At 37.4% G+C, this 18951-nt stretch overlaps 1 protein-coding gene across 2 annotated transcripts in view; it reads left to right on the top strand.

The window, feature by feature from the left end:
* The window catches only part of SLIT3 (slit guidance ligand 3), a 528498-nt gene that overhangs the window by 26845 nt on the left and 482702 nt on the right, over nt 1-18951 (top strand). For both annotated transcript variants that reach the window (XM_074838539.1, XM_074838540.1), the window contains exon 3: nt 3772-3843. In XM_074838539.1, the coding sequence (XP_074694640.1) occupies nt 3772-3843 (72 nt within the window). The remainder of the gene's footprint in view (nt 1-3771; nt 3844-18951) is intronic.

Genomic DNA, 18951 nt, shown 5'->3' with positions numbered 1-18951 from the left:
TTTTAAACCAGACAACTGGAACAATTTGTTATGTGAAACAGTAAATTTCAGTTCCACGCTGAAGGCTGAATGTAGTCTCATAACTATTTTAATTGTTTGTTTCTCACTGGCTTTTAATAAATACTGTGGTAAAAATTTTGGTCCACTTTGCAATCACTTCTGCATAAATCAATTAAACACTAGCAAATAGGACTTTCAGATTTTGTTCACTTTAAGGTACAGTCCCATTAATAACACTTTCACAGAAGATTAAACGGAACTTGATCATGGATAGCTGTAGAAGTTGTACACAAGGAAACCTTTGATTTATTTTTTTTTTAGTCTAATATGAAGTAACGAATAAAAAAAATGTAGGTGGTGCTGTCTCTTGATCTGAAAGTATCAGTCAGGAGCTTAACTATAGTTCTAAACAGGCATTGAACATCAGAAGGGGAAACATCAGTCTACAGCATCTGTCACTCTTCATTTCCTGTTTTCTTTTCTATGAACCTCAGATGGCACCACTAATTTAGTAATGAAAATTAGGACTACTTCATAGATACTTATTGTAGTTATACATAGTCTTTTTTTTCCATAAGAAAATAATCTTGGGTTAAAAGAACAAGAAATAGATTTTGAAGCTATTTCAGTCCTTTCAGGAAAAGTTGGAGGTTCTTTCTATTTAAAAATTCATATTTTCCTTTGAAATTTCTCTAACAGTTTTTCTGAATTACATCAAGTAGTTTAGATCCCCTTCACGTCAACACAGAAGCAGACAGAGATACTGATGCCTCTGCCAGAAATACTGTAGGGATCTGGTATTTGCTTTGTGGAAATTAACTTAGTTGCATTATTTTTATATGTAAAATCACATATATAGCTTTAAATATTTGGGCATGTATTGGAGAGGGGGAGAAAGCCAGATGAGAGAGAAAAAGTAGTTTTGAATGTAATGTACTGAATTCGTTGAGGCTAAGCTCTTAGGTTCTTAGCAGTGGTCTCAGTGGAGGTCTCATTTAGAGAAACCGTTGGTTTCTGCCCTCACTGGGCTTGTATTTGGGCACTGAGTGCTGCTGTAGCAGTGCAAATTCGCAAGTCTCTCAGTGAGATGTTATCGGGGACATCATATGTGCATGTGTGTAGATCTATATGTTCAAAAGTAGTGGCTGAGATGTTTCAGAAATTTTCAATAAAAACATGAAAGGTATTCATTTATGTTAACAGTAACCAGTGGATAAAGTTCAAATTTCTAGTTTTACTTAAAAATTGGATTCTACTTCTGTTAATCAAGTGCCATTTACACAATAGTGACTACATTCAATGTGTATATGTGCCATTTAATTCACTTGCAGTATTTTACTAAACTGAGCTTAATTCCAAGTTTTAGTGACCAAGACAAAAACCTAATCTTGAGCTGGTCCCAGCACTGACAGAGGCGGGTTGGTTTTACTGCTCTGTTGAGCCCTTCTTCTGAAACAAACAGCTATTAGAAGTTAAACACACAAGTGGCCTCACCAGCACCTCTGAAAATTCCTTTCTGTAATTCTGAAGATTGCCCTCTGCAGTTGATGTTTTCCTATGAGTATCTTCTAACATAAGCCCTTAAAACTGCAACTGTTGAACTGGTAGTTATTTAGTGATAATTCAGTCAATTAATTAATTGAATCCTGCCACTGAAAAGGCAAGTCTTCTGCTACCTTAACACTTTTGCACAAGTTGTGATTATACTAAGAAACATTTCAAATCTACTGGAAGACTTTTCATTCTTGTGGTGTTTCATCTCTAGAAGTGGAGTCGTTTAGATTTCCTTGGCTCCCATCCCAACTGTCAATACTACTTTGAAAGTCTATTAAAACACATGTACTATACTACCATTAATGTCAGTAGTTGTTTTGGTTTGGTTGGTTTTTTAGAGTGTCAGACATTGCCTAATGCTGCTGCAGTCACTTATACTGAATGCCCTTAACAATAAGCACAATATGCAACTGCCATATTTACATGAATTTTTTGTTCTGTGTTCATTAGAGGTTTCTGTAACATGTTTGTTTAGCCTTTGAGTAGTGTGGTGTTTGCCCCAGAAGTAATTAGAAATAAAACCAGAATACACCTATTAAAAAAAATATATATTTATATTGGTTTTGTCTTCCAATGTATGAAGACCATCTGAAACCCAGGATTTGACATTTCATTGTCTGTTAATATACCCATTTTTGTTCATTGTTGTGCATTTCCCTATTCTACATGTTCCTGTCATATCTGGTATGTGTTTGTGGTTTTTTGTATTTTACTTTGTGCAGCTTTTTTTACTTTCTGCACTTTAGCTCTCTAGAGGTCCTTCAGATTTTTCTTATTTTTTCATTTGCTTTCTCTTGTGGTCTCTTCATAATTCTGGCTGTTCTGCATTACTGACACTCTATTTTTTCCTCTTTTTTTTTTCTTTTTTTTTTCTCCCATGTGTGATAGGGTTATAGTGGGAAGCACAGAAACATGAAACTTGCCCCAGAGTTCCTAGAGAGGTAGTCTAGTCCTGTTTTCAGACATCAGAATGAGGACATCAGACAAGTAATCTGGAAACTGGTAGAACAGTACAACAGAAAAAAAGCTTTCAGACTCAAACTAAGAACATACATGAAAAATACTCCTTTGTGCACCTTTTCCTTTTATCGCTTATACCTTCATCTTTTTTCCCTTTCCTCATGCAATTTTTCCTTACCTTCCTTTTAGGAACATGCCTCTCTGGTTCACATGTTTGTGTTTTTTAATTTTATTTTTTCATCTTCATATGTGGTCTTAGCTGTGGAATACTCTCTTCTTGTCTTCTCAACTGCTGTCCAGTTGAACAGCTCTGAATAACCTCATAGATGCTCATGGATGAGTGCAGAGGAGTGGCTGTTGAGAACAGGCAAGAGCAGTGCTTTTTCACTAGTTCTTCCTTTCTGTGTTTTAGCTAAAGCCACATAAAATGTTCAGAGAGCCTAGATTTAGTCTGTGCATCTGAGTGCTCTTACAGAATCAGAAAAGGGGTGTGTGCTGGAGGGTAGCACTGAGAGAGGAAAAAGGTCAGCTTAAATGGGACTGTTGGTATCTCTGTGCCTTGGCTTCCACTTTACCTGTAAAGAGCATTTCTGCTTTGTAAATGAAGAGTCATTTCCTGCACAGGACAAATCAAAGAGAAGTCAGTCTCCACTCCTTCTAATTTATCCTTGTTTCAGTCTCAGGGGTTGAAGGAAAGCAGGGTCAGACACAGTGGTAACCTGGGGCTTTTCCCTTGGGTTTTTGCACCCAGTTGTACAGCGGCTCTGTAGTTGTCACACATTGCTGCCATGGCTGTATTTCTGGAGGGATCGAACCCCTTTGGAGTGCTTACAAAGGGTTTACTCTGGAGCAAGCCTGAAATCTTTGCGCAACAAAAAAATATATTGATGTTGAGTGGGTTCCTGCTACGGGCTGTAGGAGCCGGTTATCTCACTTATGTTACATACACGAAGAGTAATATACTAAAGATGTAACAACCGGCCTCTAGACCAACAGCTCTCTGAGCATTATGGTTATGAAAGCTTAGGAACACAAATGTTTACCAAATCTGGAGGTCAGGAAGCAATTTTTGAGTCAGTTTCCTGTTAGTGACCAAGAGAAACAGTGCTGTTCTGTCCAGATTTTTTTTTCATAATCCCTAATTATAACTGTTATTGGTACTTATGTGAAAAGCAATTTTGTAGCATGTGTGAAGAGAAGTGGGGAAGCTCTTTTATTCTGTTGTCTTAAAATTAACTGGTATTTCTGGAATTGCAGACACTTGGAAGAAAATCAGATTAGTGTGATAGAACGTGGAGCATTTCAGGATCTAAAACAACTCGAACGGCTGTAAGTATCTCTATTTATATACCTGTGGAAAATCAACAGGTTTTCTACCTCACTCTTAATGGTCATTCATATTTCATGATTACAAAATTAATTTCCTTTAAGAAAAAGAGAGAGATGAATACCTGCCTAACCTAAAGCATGCTCTTAAACATGGTTGAATTTATATTGCATGACAACTAATACTTGAAATAAAACGTACAATTGCTTGCCAAGAAAGTAGAACTGTTGGTGACACCGGAATCTTAATAGCATTATCAAAAGGACATTATCTGGGCAACTCTTAAAATTGATATGTAGCTGAAGAAAGATTTGTTAATAATAATTTCATATTATTTTATATATATTATATATCTGTATTTATTTATATAGATCTATAAAAACGTATGCTAATGGAATTTGCAATTGTCTCTTGAGAACCACAGTATTTCTAAAACTGCCTTTAGACTTAATTTTCCAATTATCTTAATTTCCTTTGAAGTTGTATAATGCTGCTGATACCAGTGGATTCCATGCAAGATGCAGTGGAGAAAAGACTGTAGATTTCCTTTGCTTTTGATAGCAATTACTTTTTTTTTTTTTCCAAAAAAGTGAATATACAAGGTCTCTGAATCCAGAGTCTGATTTATAGAGAACTACTGGCCCTGCAAGAGTATAAACTTAAATATCAAAAAGTACAAAAGTAATGCTATATCCAGGTGCTACTCTTAGTTGGGTTTAGTGTTTAGCATTATCGTGAAGCTAGGTTAATGTTGTCTGTTATGATGGGAGCAGAACAAAATTTCTGTAATGCTGAAATATTTCAGGGAATTTTTCTTTGTTAGAAGTGGGTGACTAGAACAAAATTGCATGCTAGTTTGGAATGCCTGTTTGTTAAATGGAGAAGCAGGTTTTTTAATGCTTGATCGTTAACTTGGCTATCTGCAAGGCATTTGTTGTACGACTTGGTATTTTCTAATTGATATTTTCATAAGCAGCTTTCAAGAGTTAAGTTCACACTAGCAATTGTTCAAGAGAAGTCTGGAGTATTGAGCATATGCTGTTCTAAAACTGTTTCAAATGATCTTGGGATTAGATTTGCATTTACGTTGTTTAACTAGTGTGTTGAAATTTTTAAATTAATTTACTCGGGATTTTTTGTCTTGAATTACAAAGCTGCTTTCATGGCAATAAGGGAGATGAGTGTTAAATTCTGATTATAACTCATTTTTACGTATATTCAATTAGAAAGCACTCTCAGGATCAGAGTTTTGCAATAGCTGATTTATTTCACGTTTCTTGGGCAGTAAAATAACCAGCTTAGTTTTCCAAAATTAAGCATAGCCTGATATTGTAGAAAACAGTGTCATCTTAGTGTGTTGGTTCTTTGTAGAGCCTGCTCTGTTAGCAAATGAGAATAATATATTTTGTGAAACCAGAAGTTAGGAAATATGATACCTTTAATAGTGTCTCTTTAAGTGTGTGATGTTTGAAAGTCTTTTTTTTTTTTTTTTTTCGCTGTGCGAATTCTTAACTTGGCCTGTTGACCATACTGCATCTCTGCTTCTCTTTTAGGATTGCCTGTCATTAAAATATTTCCTAAATGAATGTAGTATGAAAGAGAGGCCTGGAAACTTGCAACTTTTTTGGTATTTTAGCCTAAATCATTTTTAGGACAAAACTATAAATCTGTTTTTTTTTTGCTATGAGTCAGTAGGCTTTGGAGAATGAACTGTGGAAAGTTTGGCATAACTTATAAAGGCTAAATTGCAACATTTTAGGTAATATTAAAGCTATTTTATTAAGTATTGTCAAACATTGCAAAATGTTAATGAAGAAAGTATGCTGGTTGAATATTAAAAAACCTGGCTTTTTTCCATTTAATTTCTTTCAAATAACAAATAAAAATTGCTTATATTGCTTCGATTTTGGAATAAAGTTCTTTTTTGATCTATTGAAGTGGATGCAAAAGTAATCATTACCTTCTTTTTAAACAAAGCAGCTGCATTGGGTCAGACTTTAAAAAACAAGAGTAATTTCTATTTCTGGCAAAATACCATGTATAAAGGTCTTTCATTCAAAGTAACAGTGGAAGTATATTGTTCCACTCCCCGCCCCAGGGTAATCATTCAAAGGGCATAACATTAGGTGAATATTATTTTAGCTCAATATATTTTCACTTGTCTGGATATTGAACCAAATCCATCATTATTAACTGAGTGAATTAGCAGAATTTTGTTTGAAATGTCCTGCATAACAGTCGAAGTAAATTTTAAATAAATGTCTGTAGAGCTGTTAGCCACTGCTGCCAGAAGCACCATGATGATGGCATTCCAGTTATTTGGATTTTACGCTTTTTTTTTTTTTGAAGAGAGATTAATGAGCACAATACCAATGGAGCATCTAAAGGCATTATTTAGATATAGGGCAGGATATCATCAAAATTTTATATTAGCTTAATGAAGTTTGGCAGCATCAGTTGAAGGAAGCACATAATGCAAGGTATGTTAAAATGACAGTACAAATTTGAGAAATGATGTGGGAAGTAGAAGCCACTTGTTACTCTGACATATTTATATCCAGCTTTCTAAATATGCAGGAATTTTAACCACTGCGTCTTAGCAAAATTCAGTGGCTTTAGTGTAAGTTGTTCTGCTGAGTCCTAAGATTCAGAATTTTTGAGAATGACCAGTGGTACTCACTATAGTGCAAAAACCAGAAATGTTTCTAGTGGTTTTATTCCCATGAGTTTCTATAGTTTATTCCACAACATAAAGATTAGTGGTGAGGTAGCTGACCACAGAAAGTCAAGCAGTTAAGAGACAACAAGAATAGATATAATCGGTGCATACAGCTTACGACCTTGTACTTGTTGCTGAGCCTCAGACAAACCAGCAGTGACTTGTAAGTCTGAGGTGTCAGAACGACTGTGGTACATCCCCTCTCAGGCTTGGTAGCTTTTCCCAGATGTCTCTAGCTATCTTCTTTCCTTGAGCTCTGAAGTGCTTCTTTGCAAAAAAAAATTGATGTTGAGTGATAGACTTTGCAGGACAGATATATGCATCTGTTCAATAAGTGTTTAAGAAGCTATGGAAATGTTCTGCTAAAGCTTGAAAGTGCCAGTTATAAATTTTGATAGTCTGTTCTCCTTGCCAGTAGCAGGGTAACAATTTTAGAACAACACCTGTGCCTGTTGGTGTACAGAAGGTTTACAAAATTGTAGTTCTTTATTTCTAGTTCCCTTCTGCAGTTTTTTCCTAATAGTTAACTGTAAAAGGTCTGACCTTGATCCTTTTCCCTGGTTTTGTTTTGTGTGGTTTGAAGTAGTGTGCATATGCCCATACAAACACAGTGCTATACCAGCACAATATGTTACACCCAAATTTATTTTGGATTTTAGCATGTCAGCTGTATGCTTTGCTATTAACACAGTGTATGATTTTAAGAGGAGATTATTATGGAATTTCATGTGCAAAGAGGAGCAAGAAGAAAGAGGCGTACTGGTGGGCCTAAAAGATGAACTGAAGTTTCTTCCAGAGCCAGATGTATGTCACACATTTATGTGAAAAATGAGGCGGGATATAAGACACCAACCGATCCTGACTTTTCCACGGCCAACTGCCAGAAATTGTCACGTAGCTGTATTATCTTCAAAAGACTGGACTTTGGCTGATGGCTGTTCTTTCTACTCAAATTAGTGTCTTTAGCTAACATAAAAGATCTCAACATCTGAAAACACTAAAAATATGTTTTTGTTGTTTAAAGGAGGGGGGAAAAAATGTACAAGCACGGCCAAATCGACTCCTTTCGAAGTTGGGAAAAATAATTAGCCTCAAAAAAATAAAAAAAATAGAAGAAAAAGAAGAAAAATCTAGAATCCAGTTTTTAACCCTAGCATATATATGTATGGCTTTGGTTTTGTGTGTGCTAAAACAGAGGTCAAAATGGAAATTGTAGTTGACCTTTTAACTGCAGGGATGCTACTGTGCATTGAGTCTTTGTAAGCAGCTTCCTAAATGCTTGATTAAGGTATTAAAGTATATTTATTTGGCGTAGTGTACTGTAAAATTGCTATTAGTGACCAAAGATGCTAAGGAGAAGAATAAATTCTTATGTGATGCTTCACAATCTGGATTTCATAAATTGAGATTGAACAGGCTTTAAATAAATCATGTAATACAAAAAGCATCTTCCATAATTAACATGCTGAGCGGAAAGATTGCTAAGTGCTTCAGAGTAGCGGACAAAACAATAAAAGCATTGGACAGTTCTTTGCTGTTGTAAACGAAAGCTTATTGCAAATCTTTGGTAGCATGGACAAAAATCTATAGTGTTTATACAAGGCTTGCAGTGTGTGCAGCTGAAATGTTTTTCTGGAACTGCATACACATTTATGAAGCCATATGGATTTGTAAATATGTAAGGCAGTTTGAATGTAACCTTTCAGAAAAAAGCTTTATTGTTTTGTGTCTCCATTTCCCTATGACATTATGGATAACGTATCTAATTGGAAATCAGTGATCATAAAATGCTTATCTGGAAATGCTGGAGAACAAAGACATGCTAAAATGGATTTAGAGCTGTGGTCTGATATTTAATCAATTTTATTACTTGCATACTTCCCCATTCCTTTAACTGCCATGCATACATTGGTGTAGTACCAGGTTTGCTACCAAACTCCCCAGGAACAGGCAATGTTTTAGGAGTGAGCAATGATATAGCCTTTGGTCTGTATTCTGCTACCAAGACAGCTCTTTACACCTGGCCTTTCCACTCTAAGGAGGTTGTGAGTGGTAAATTGGGGCCTCTGAAGGCATCATGAAGTTCTGGTGTCTTTGCATTTCAGAGGGATGGATTTCTTTGCATTCATGCTAAAGATGGTAGCGTCCACCACTGACTCCTGAGGAACTGGGTGTAGCATATATCAAAACTTGAGTTAATCTTTCATATTGGGCCGAATTACTGCTGCAACAATCCACCATCAATAGGGTAAAATGACCTGTGTGGTCTAGTCCCAGGCCACAGTCTGTGTGTCAGTGACGTCAGCTTTTATAAATGGGGGAAACCGGTTTCTAACAGAGTTTACTAAACTTAACCACTCTTTGTGGGAGCTGGCAAAGAATATAAAAACACTCAAATTGTTTGTGACACTTTGAGGTGTGTTCTTGGGAATCTGTGTCTTTCAATATGCCACACTTGTTCTCCTGATTTGAAGAACAGACTAGTACTTCGTTCTTGTGCTGCCTGCATCTGTGAGCTAGCAGTATGAAGCTCCTTGCTGCATTGGCTGATGACTACAAGGAATATTTATTGGTGTTGGTTAATATTTAATTAATATTGGTAATAATGTTTGTCCCCTATCTTCTGAGAAATTATTCCAGCTTAAGAAAGAAACCAAAAATCAAAAGCAATCCCGTAACCAACATCTGAAAAAGCAGTCCCTTTTACTTTGCGCTTTCAAGAAAAGTTTAGCATTGCCTTTCAAAGGAGTGTCTGTGTGACTGTTTACACTGTGAGAAGTCCAACATGATGAGCTAGAATGTTTTGGGTGTGAGTATCTGAAGGGGTGCTAACTGATTTAATTCTGGATGCCAATGCCACAATCATGGAGAATGGAGCATGCTGTACTGCAGAATCTTCCTAGTATTTGAGTCACTTCATTTCTTTTTACTCTCCAGTTTGGGGTTTGGCCAAGGCTTCCCTTTCAGACAGTCTCTTTGAGAAATACATGGGAAAATTATGAATTTATTTTGAGTGGCTATTTGGTTTAACTTGCATGGGTATAGCCTTATTACTTTCTTCAAGAATTGTGTTGTTTTGGTGTGTAGGTCTTCCCTTTCAGGTGGCCATAATGTAGTTTTTACTGCTTAAGCAAGGACCACATTATTATAAGTACTTCATCTGAATATAATTTTTGGACCCTGATAGCAGTAGAATAGCAGCAACACCCTCATATAGCAGCTTTCAAAGTTCACGAGTTCCTTCATCAACTTACTGCACAAAACAAGTTCCATAGTTTGATCCTGCTTCTGGCTCAGAACCAGAAGTCTAGAGGAAGACTAAATCTTCTCTATGTCATTTGTACATGAAGTAGCATGCACTTACTTTTTCTAGAGAGTACAGGAAATCATATTCCCTGTCTCTACCTTTTTTTTCTTGGTCTCAGAGAATGGCTATCCCAAAGTGACATCATGAGAGCTGTGTTTGAGTTCTAGTTCATGCTTGGCAGAAGCCAAGCCAAAGCTCTTTGTTTTCTAATGTCCATGCGAAGAAAAAAATTTCAGTCCCTATATGTTCATGTGTTGAGGCTGTGTGCAAATTCATCAATCACAGTGATATGGTGCATCTTCCTGTGGTATCATGCAGTTCTCTGGGCACGAGAGGTGCCACCTTGGGTTTCTTTTCTGAGCCTGGATTACTGCAAGTTTTCCTGGTCTCTGTTGTTACTTCTGCTTTCTCATTATTCCACTATGCTTATTGTACTGTGCAGTGCTGGTCTGAGTGCTGTGATATCCTACCTTGTGTCGTCTTTTCATGTTTTGTAAAACCAGAGTGATTTGCTGTTCCCCACACAGCCAGTGTCTTACCACAGAGCTGTTCTGCTGTCTTTCGTGTATAGCTAAATCAGAGCTAGTCTACACCAATGCTTTTCCTTTTTTTCTAAGGGGAAAGTGTTGTCTCTGTTTCCTCATGGGCTGGGTAACATCTTCACTTTAAAATGGGATGTTTATGACTTGTTCTTGGAGCTGATGGTCTCTTCTCTGAATATAATCTTGGAGCTCTCCATGAAATCTTTCCAATTACTGGTGGTAGGTAGATTCACCAGTTCTCCAAACCATAGGTATCATTTCCAGCCAGATGAAATGTTTTGGAACTGGCTTGTCTCATTTGATTGGCTGAACTGTGAGCCAAGACCTCAAGCCTTGTCCCTTCCTTCTGAAAGAGCAACTTGTATGAATTTGTGTCTTGTGCTGTTGGAGTTATCTGTAAAATAACCTGCATGATAAAAATTAACTCTGTTAGCAGAGTGGCTGAGACCCAAGCCACTCCATCTCTCATCACCCTTATATATCCTTCCAGAAAACTGCTTCATGGGCAGTTTTAATCCAGATGCCCACTCTGAGTAGTTGTAGAAGCACCTTATGAGCTTGAGTGACTGTGAGATAATACAGTAGTTGCAGTTCAGGGTTGAACAGGGAAATGGGGAGAGGAGGAGGAGGAATGGGGAAATCCTAAATTGTTGGAGCTCATAAAAGACTAAAATAGAAGTTCACAAATGGTCATCACAAGGCTGGCTGTGTTCAGGAAAGAGATATCAATTGAGAGCCACTAAATATACAAAATCTTCATCCAGCAAAGAAATCTAGCTGAAAAAGGTTGAAAGCTATCAAAGCTGGTAGAGGAGTATCATACATTCTTGCCCTATGCTTATGCCCCTGTATATATCTGCATGTTGGCACTGTTGGAAAGAGGATACTGGTCTAGGTGGACTGTAAGTCAGTTCTAGTACTGGATGTTCTCTGATTTTTCTTCTGTTGCAAAAAACTAAACTGCTTATCATCTCTTCCAAACCTTATTGTGCTTCTACTGAACTAGCTGCCTATAATTTAGATATTAGGGATCTTTTCATGGAGAGGGCTGACGCTTCAGAAAGTTCCGCTGCTTTTTCATCTCTGGAGCAGAGGTGTTATGGACTTCCAGCTGCCCTTCACCCCACTAAGCAGCTCACGCTGGATATCTGACTTTAAAGGAGTGCTGTCAAGTCACCAATAAGGAATCCCTGTTTCCTCAAGACTTGCTTAACAAAAATTTAGGCAAAATCAGTAGCTTCTCTGAGAAATATGAATGATAATGAGAAGGTAAAATAATAGGTACAAATTTTAGTCAAGAGATGTGATGGAAACTGCTATACAAGATGCAAATGGTCGATTACTTGAGGTTGATACCTCAGTTTACATTTAAAATCATGCAGGACAAAAACAGTACCAAGAACATGGTAGCTCTTGGTATAGATATGGTGTGTCTACAAATAAAAAATAAAATAGTAAAGTAGATATTGAGTGTGAATAGTACACTTCAGTAAATCATTGAGGAGGAATGTAAGTACTATATCTTGTCGAGTCACATCTGCTCAAGCTGACAACTCACCTTTATTAATTCTTGGAAGGAAAGAAGGAAGCTCATTAATTTTGTATTGCTTTTGATTCAGCTTTATATGCTGTTCTTGGCTCCAACAGACAAAATAAATGTTCCCAAGATATGGCTCACATACTTATCTGTCAGTGCTGTACACTGGCTACTCATGAAGATTTCACTGAAATCTTTTTTTCTTACACTACTTAACTACAGTTTCTCTAAATTACTGACAATTATTTGTGTAAATGACATACCAGTTATGGTTAGAATGGTCAGGAAAGACTTTTAAATTCTTAAAAAAAAAAAAACAACTCTCTTTTCGCACAATTCAGATATACAGTCAATATAAAATTGTTGTGAGGGGAAGGGAATTTACAACTAATAGGCCAAAAAGTTGTTCTTGCTGGAGAGGAATGTTGTATAAGATCTCCAGTACATACATTTCCATATAGAGTCAAACTTCTCACAACAGTTAAGGACTGAAGAAAATACTCAAGTATGGCCTATTTCATGCGGATACCCAGTTCATATAGTGAATAATGTATGCTATCATTTATACTAAATTTTCAGGAAAATGTTACTTTATTTTGGCTATAGTAGAATGATACTGTCCAGTAACAGTAAATCATCTTTCATATGTAGTGTGAGTAGTAAATGCACATCCCAAAATGAAGTCCACTTAAAGCTTTAAGATCATATTAACATTTTTGAAGTCCAAATTACATGAATGTCCTTTTGAATTTTGTTTATTTTTTTATCTAGTTGTATTTTCAGTTTTAGCCTTTCCTTGAGAACGTTCTGCTGTTAAGTGTTACAGTGTAGTCCAGCTGTGTGGGATGTTGATTGCTGTGGCCTTGGCCCATTAAAGCTTTATAACAACTAGCTGTTGGCCAATTCAGATGCCAGTGCAACTTTCCTAAAAAGGTGTACCACTGGGCTGAGGTATCACTGTAACTTTGAAACTAAAAAATTCACACTATTTTTCAGAAAGACAAAATAGAAAGAATATAAAGTGTTTTGGGGGCAAACTACTAAAATCCTAAGAATATATATTATATTCAAGGTTAGAACTTGATATTATGTAATATAATTGTACAGTAGGGTGAGCATGAACTATATACATGCTTCTGTAATGCCTATATCTCAGTATATTAAGATTCATTAGTGTTTACCTTCTCATGTCAATAGGGGCTTGCAGGTAGAACTTGTTTTTTTGGGGAGACACAGTGGTTCAAGTGTAAGTATAGATCACTAGTGTAATAAGACTGTGGAAAAAATAATAAGCATGGTACAACTTGTAGAAGCAAAATCTGGTAATTCTGAGAGGTACTCAGTCTGCATTTTGCCTATGCAGAAATGTGTCCTGCTTAGTGTCTTAATAAAGCTGGCTGCATTTCTATTTCAAAGTATTTAAGTAGTTTAAGCCATATTGGGAAAAGGTCAGATAATTTTTAGAAACATCATTGGAAACATGACTCTTATAGAAGAGTAAGGAAAAGCTTTAACAGAAGAATTTGAGGGTTTTTTTTGAGGCATACTTTGTCATTCTGTGAGCACAGCATACTTGAAAAACAGTAGTGCTTAGCCATTTAATGTTCTGTGATCATGGTATTACCTCGGATGAGAGACATCTACAATTTGGACCTTGATGTTAGGTTTTTTCCTTATTTTAAAGCATATAACTTTAGCTTTTATTGAAATATGTGTAATTGTCTTTGTACACAGATGAGCCATTGTTTGATGTGCATACATGTTATGAGCTTGGAAATAGTTTATATTTTTTATGATCATTTGAGAAGAAAGTAAAAATTGCCTTGTCCTTTTTTATTACCCTATTAAAAATATGGCAAACGATCAGTTTGCCACAAAATTCTGTGATTGCTGCGTTTGAAGTTTCAGGACTCAAAGTAATTGTGGATTAATTCAAGAAAGAAATCCACAGTGAACTTGGTAAAACTTGCTCCATATCTATCAACAGTAGATTTGATAATGTGCGTGTCCTTGCTGTCATGGTTTGAACTCAGAGGACAACTGAGCACCACTCAGCTGCTCACTCTTCCCTTCCCCCCAGTGCTGGGAAGCAGAAAATAAAACAAAAGGCTTGGGAATTGAGATGAGGACAGAGAGGGATGATTCCTCCGTTATGGTCAGGGGCAAAAGATGGACTTGTTAGGGGAAGAAGAAAAGAACATAGGTATAATACAGACACCTAACAACAACAACATTTAACAGACAGAGTAGGACCATGAGAGAAGCATTACCACATCCTCAAAACACCCTCCCCCATCCCTCCCTTCTTCCCAGGCTCAGCTTTACTCCCGATATCTCTGCCTACTCCCCCCCCAGTGGCGCAGGGGGCAGGGAACGGGGGGTGCAGTCAGTCCTGCTGCTTCTTCCACCTCGGGGCAGGGCAGGGGAAGTGGCATTCCTCCCCTGCCCCAGCGCAGCCCCCCTCTCCCAGGAGAGAGCCCTCCACAAACCAGCTCCAGCATGACCCGCTCCCACGGGCGTGTGGTCACCCCCGCGTGTTGCAATCCACAACAGCGGGACCTTCTTCCCATGGGGTCCCGGCCTCTTCGGGCGCAGTCACCTCTCCTGGCGTGGCCCCCCCCCCAGGCTGCAAATCGGTCTCTGCTCCACCACAGACCCCTGTGGGTGTCGGGGGGCGGCCCTGCCCTCTCACCACGGGATACAGGGGAGTCTCTGCTCCAGCGCACCTCCGCTCCTGCCTCCTCCCTTCCACTGGCCTCAGTGTTCGCACAGATGTTCTCCTTGCAACCCCTCCTCACAACTCCCACCACTCCTCCCAGGTTCCCCTTCTTAAAGACATTATCGCAGAGGCACAGCTCATTGACCCGGCCTTGGTGCAAAGGAGGGTCTGACTTGGAGCTGAGGGAACTTCAAGAAGCTTCTCACAGGAGGCCACCGCTGTAGCCCCTTCCCCTGCTAACAGAAAAAACCCCACCACTCAAACTAGGACACTTGCACATCAGATAGACGCTTCTTTTGGAACTGCAGTTGATGTGAGTGGCACAAACATACTTAAATGGTAGAAATTTCATGCTTTGGCTTCTACTATTGATAAATACTTTGCATAGATCTTGCACATGGAATTTGGAGATAAAATGGAAAGAACAGGTAAAAAGGAACAAGTGTATGCTTTGATCAGCTGGTGGTTTGTATGGCCCCTGCGCTAACTGCTGCTGCTTTGTGTTTCTATTGGACCATCTTTATTTAGCAAAAAATTCCATAAGCCTGTAGTAGTGATAAACTAGTTCAAAGATTAATCCCTCCCACTCTCTTGTCCATAAGTCACGTGAACAAGAACTGTATTTCTCTGTGTTTATTTTTACAGGGCTGTGGCTGGAATAATTTTTTAAATGATACGGTAGCTATCACTTTCTTATCCTTTGGGGAGTATTCAGTGAACAGAGCAGTTATGAGAAACCACTTAAAATGATTCTTTGAAGATATGTAGATTTGTAGATGTGTAGTGGTTGTATCTTCTAATTGGGTATATTCATTGAGGAAAATAATAGTTCCTGATAATTGTGTTTATGTACTGTGGGCTCCTAGGGGGCACTAATATCCTCAAACTTCATAGTTTACTAGGTATGTCTGTAGAACGTAATTATGTAGTTACATATTACTTAGTCATTGCTGGACAGCCAAACTTTTTTTGTTATTGCTGATGCAAGAGTGAGCCTTTTATTTCTTTTGTAAACATTAAAAAAAAAAAAAAATTGGCACCTCTTTTCTGAAGGAAGCCATTAGCAGCTCTGTCAATAGGTCTGCACAGGAGGAATCCAAACACAGGAAAAGTGCAAGAGAGGCAAAGGGCAGCTACCAAGAAAGCAGGATGCATGCTTCAGTGAATTGGTTTTGGTTTGCATTAGTACATCTGACCAGGGCTACAAAACAAAGAGGTTTATTTTAACAACATGAAAATAAACGAGCCTGATTTCATCACAAACATTTTCATAGTAGGTCACTGACCTATAAGAACTCATGGAAAAACAAATTTGGGTCTCATTTATGTAGACAAGAGGTTCTGTAACCTCAGGATTCTTAAGCTTCTGAAAGCTATGGTTACAAAGCAAATGGAATAGTGACACTTCCACTACAATGTAACCATAATTCAGTTGGAATAGCTGCTGAGCATTGAACATTACATCAGAGTTTTTAAACATTATTCTTTTCTGTGGCTTGCTTGTTTGATTTTTAGCAGTTTTTTTTATAGTTGATGAAGATTTATGAGAGTATTTGCTTAAGCAAAACACTTAAGTATTTAGCAGTCATTTCTCCAGGATCTGTAGGAAATACTTAAAGATATGTGTTAATGTTGGGTAAGAACTGCTGCATCACTGGTCTGAAATAATTTGGATGAACTTTGTTTATCTTAAATAATTTTATCAAAAGGGTTTTGCTTCTTTGAGCTTCCTCAGAAGGATTATACTGCTTGCCATCTTAGAAACACTGTAAGTGTTATTGGCTACATTTCATGCTGTCAAACATAGCAATCCTTAGATAATCCTGTCCTTAAGTGAAATGATGATGAATTCAAAGTACTTAACATCTTTTTGTTCTTGGAGAACCTATGAACATGTAGGTCTTGAAGCCTTTCTGTCTTTGGTGAGACCAGAACAGTCTTGATCTTGATTTTCCTCTGGCACAACTCCATTTCAACTGTGTCTGTTGAACTGGAGCTCTCCTGAAGCTGCAGCCTTCCGTATAGAACAGAACAAACTAATTTATCTTGGCTTATAGTTAACTTAATGCTAGTATTATGTTCTCAGTTGCTTGGAGATGATCTCTTCTCTAGACCTTTCTCTTTGTGTCAAGGTGTTATAGTATGAGGATTGCAAGAAGAGAGGATTCTAGGGTTCATGCAGATGTTACGGATGTTATGTACACTTTTTAAATTTTGTTTTTGACAATTCTGAGTGGGATAGGTGTGATGCAGTATATTAGGAATTCAAGAGAAATGGGAACTGCTAGATACTGAAGCACTTCAGAAAAACTGACCCCTCTATTTTATAACTTGCTGGGAAAGCGAATCAGAGGTAATTATAACAGAAACTGGGTGCACTCAGTTTTTAGATAAGAGCCTCTTTAATGATGATGTATTTTTGTGGCTGGTTACCCCTTGTTGCTTCCTAGTGAGAAAATGTCCTTTGAATGACTTGTAATAGGTAATTCCCACAGGCTCATGATAAAGCAGTTACAAGAGCTGCATTTTTTGTTCTCAAATTTAAGTCAAGTGTACAGTGTGCTCTTTGTTCCACTTAATTTTTTTCCTTATATTCATTCTGTTAGCTTTGGAGGATGCATCCTTTGTTAAGTATCCAGTTTGATTTCAGGCAAGAGATGATTCTGCTAGTCTTCCTTTTTTAATAGCTCTGCTTGGCATATAGCCCCCGGGAGGAAAGAGTAACCCATTGCCACAGCAGCATTCTTTACTATATATGGAGAGGCATGGTGAGCCGGGCTGGTATCGAGTTATTAAAACAGATCAAATAGAAACAGTGTTCTACTTATTCTGGTAAAAATTGCAATAATAGTTGTACTTGCAAGTTTTCTTGCTAATTATTCACAGCTATTTCTGACTTCTGGAAATGGTTAGTTTGATTAATAAAAACTTTCAAGACTTGTCAGAAAGGGCAGCATGGCTCGGAGATGTGCACGCTAAAATTCACTTTTTGGTTTCTTCATAGGGGTTCAGCCCTGACCTGGAGAGCTTACTCTCTGGTGTAAGAAAATGTTTTCACCATGACTATTTCACTCACACTGTCTTTGTAAAAAATGAAGTATTAGAAATGGTGGACATTTAAGGATACTGCAATAGATTATTTATGTTCCTTGGATAAAGTCCTGTTGTTTTCACACAGTCTGTGGAGGAATAATGATCAAGTAACTACACTTTTTCTCATTCTGTATGAGGGTCTTGAAGATACAAAAATTGGAAGATTTTGTGAGAATTCCTAAATTTTTTTAGATTTTAAGTAGGAGAACTTACTAAATGCAGAAACTGAGAAGCAGGCAGCTTCTGCAGAGAGTGTCTCTATGTTTGAGGGTTTATTGATCAAGGTTTTTTGGATTTATTTGAATGATAGTTAAGAGAAATTGTAAATTCTTGTATGCTAAAGGCTGATAAAGGCAGATATAAGCTACCATCCTGCATGAATGTAACGAATTGGTTTTAATAACTATACTATTGAGTTAAGAGATTGTCCATGTACTTTTGCTTGCTAATTCTGGTTTTACAGGACTTTCTTGCTGTTGACATTGTCATTAATAAATGTCTTCTGATACTTAGATTTCTCTATTCCCTTCTTCAGTTAAGTTGGTGCTAACACTTCTGTCTATTTCTCTGTGATGTAGGACATCTCTGATACATGTGAATGTTTGCTTTTTCATGTTGGCTTTGGGAAAATTTGGGAATATTTAAACCTGTTCCTCATGCTTTTTTTGCCTATATTCCTAGCTTGTTCCTAGCCAGAGGACATCTGAGTATAATGCTTATATACTGGCTCTATCCTCCATCTTAATGTCAGATTTTTTTTTTATATGAAGGGATCCTAAAAAAAAAAAAGTAGTATTCTTATATTGGAAACTAAAAAGTGTTGTAGAGCTACCAGTTCATATGCTGCTTCTTTGTACAAAGAAATGTAGTCTGTTTCTGACAGAGGGTAGATAATCTTTTTCACTCTAATGAGAAGTTACTAATAAAGGTTATTACTTCTGACAGCTTTGAAAATGTGAACTAGGACCACCCAGTCTGCTATGTTTGTAATAAGGGATCTCTAAGTTGTAGCTGTTGTAAACAGTTTTCCTTCAAAAAACAGTCCCTTAGCGACATACAGTGGTATCTCTCACAGTTTTTGGAAGAGCTTCTGTACTAATACATCACTTAAATAAAGAAGTTAATTTATTCCACACCATTATCCTGTAATATGGTTGTACTGAGCTTCCTTATAGCGACCTTATTGAAATTCC

Source organism: Strix aluco, chromosome 13, assembly GCF_031877795.1.
Source record: "Strix aluco isolate bStrAlu1 chromosome 13, bStrAlu1.hap1, whole genome shotgun sequence".
Lineage (NCBI taxonomy): Eukaryota > Metazoa > Chordata > Aves > Strigiformes > Strigidae > Strix > Strix aluco.
This window is presented reverse-complemented; position numbering and strand designations above follow the sequence as displayed.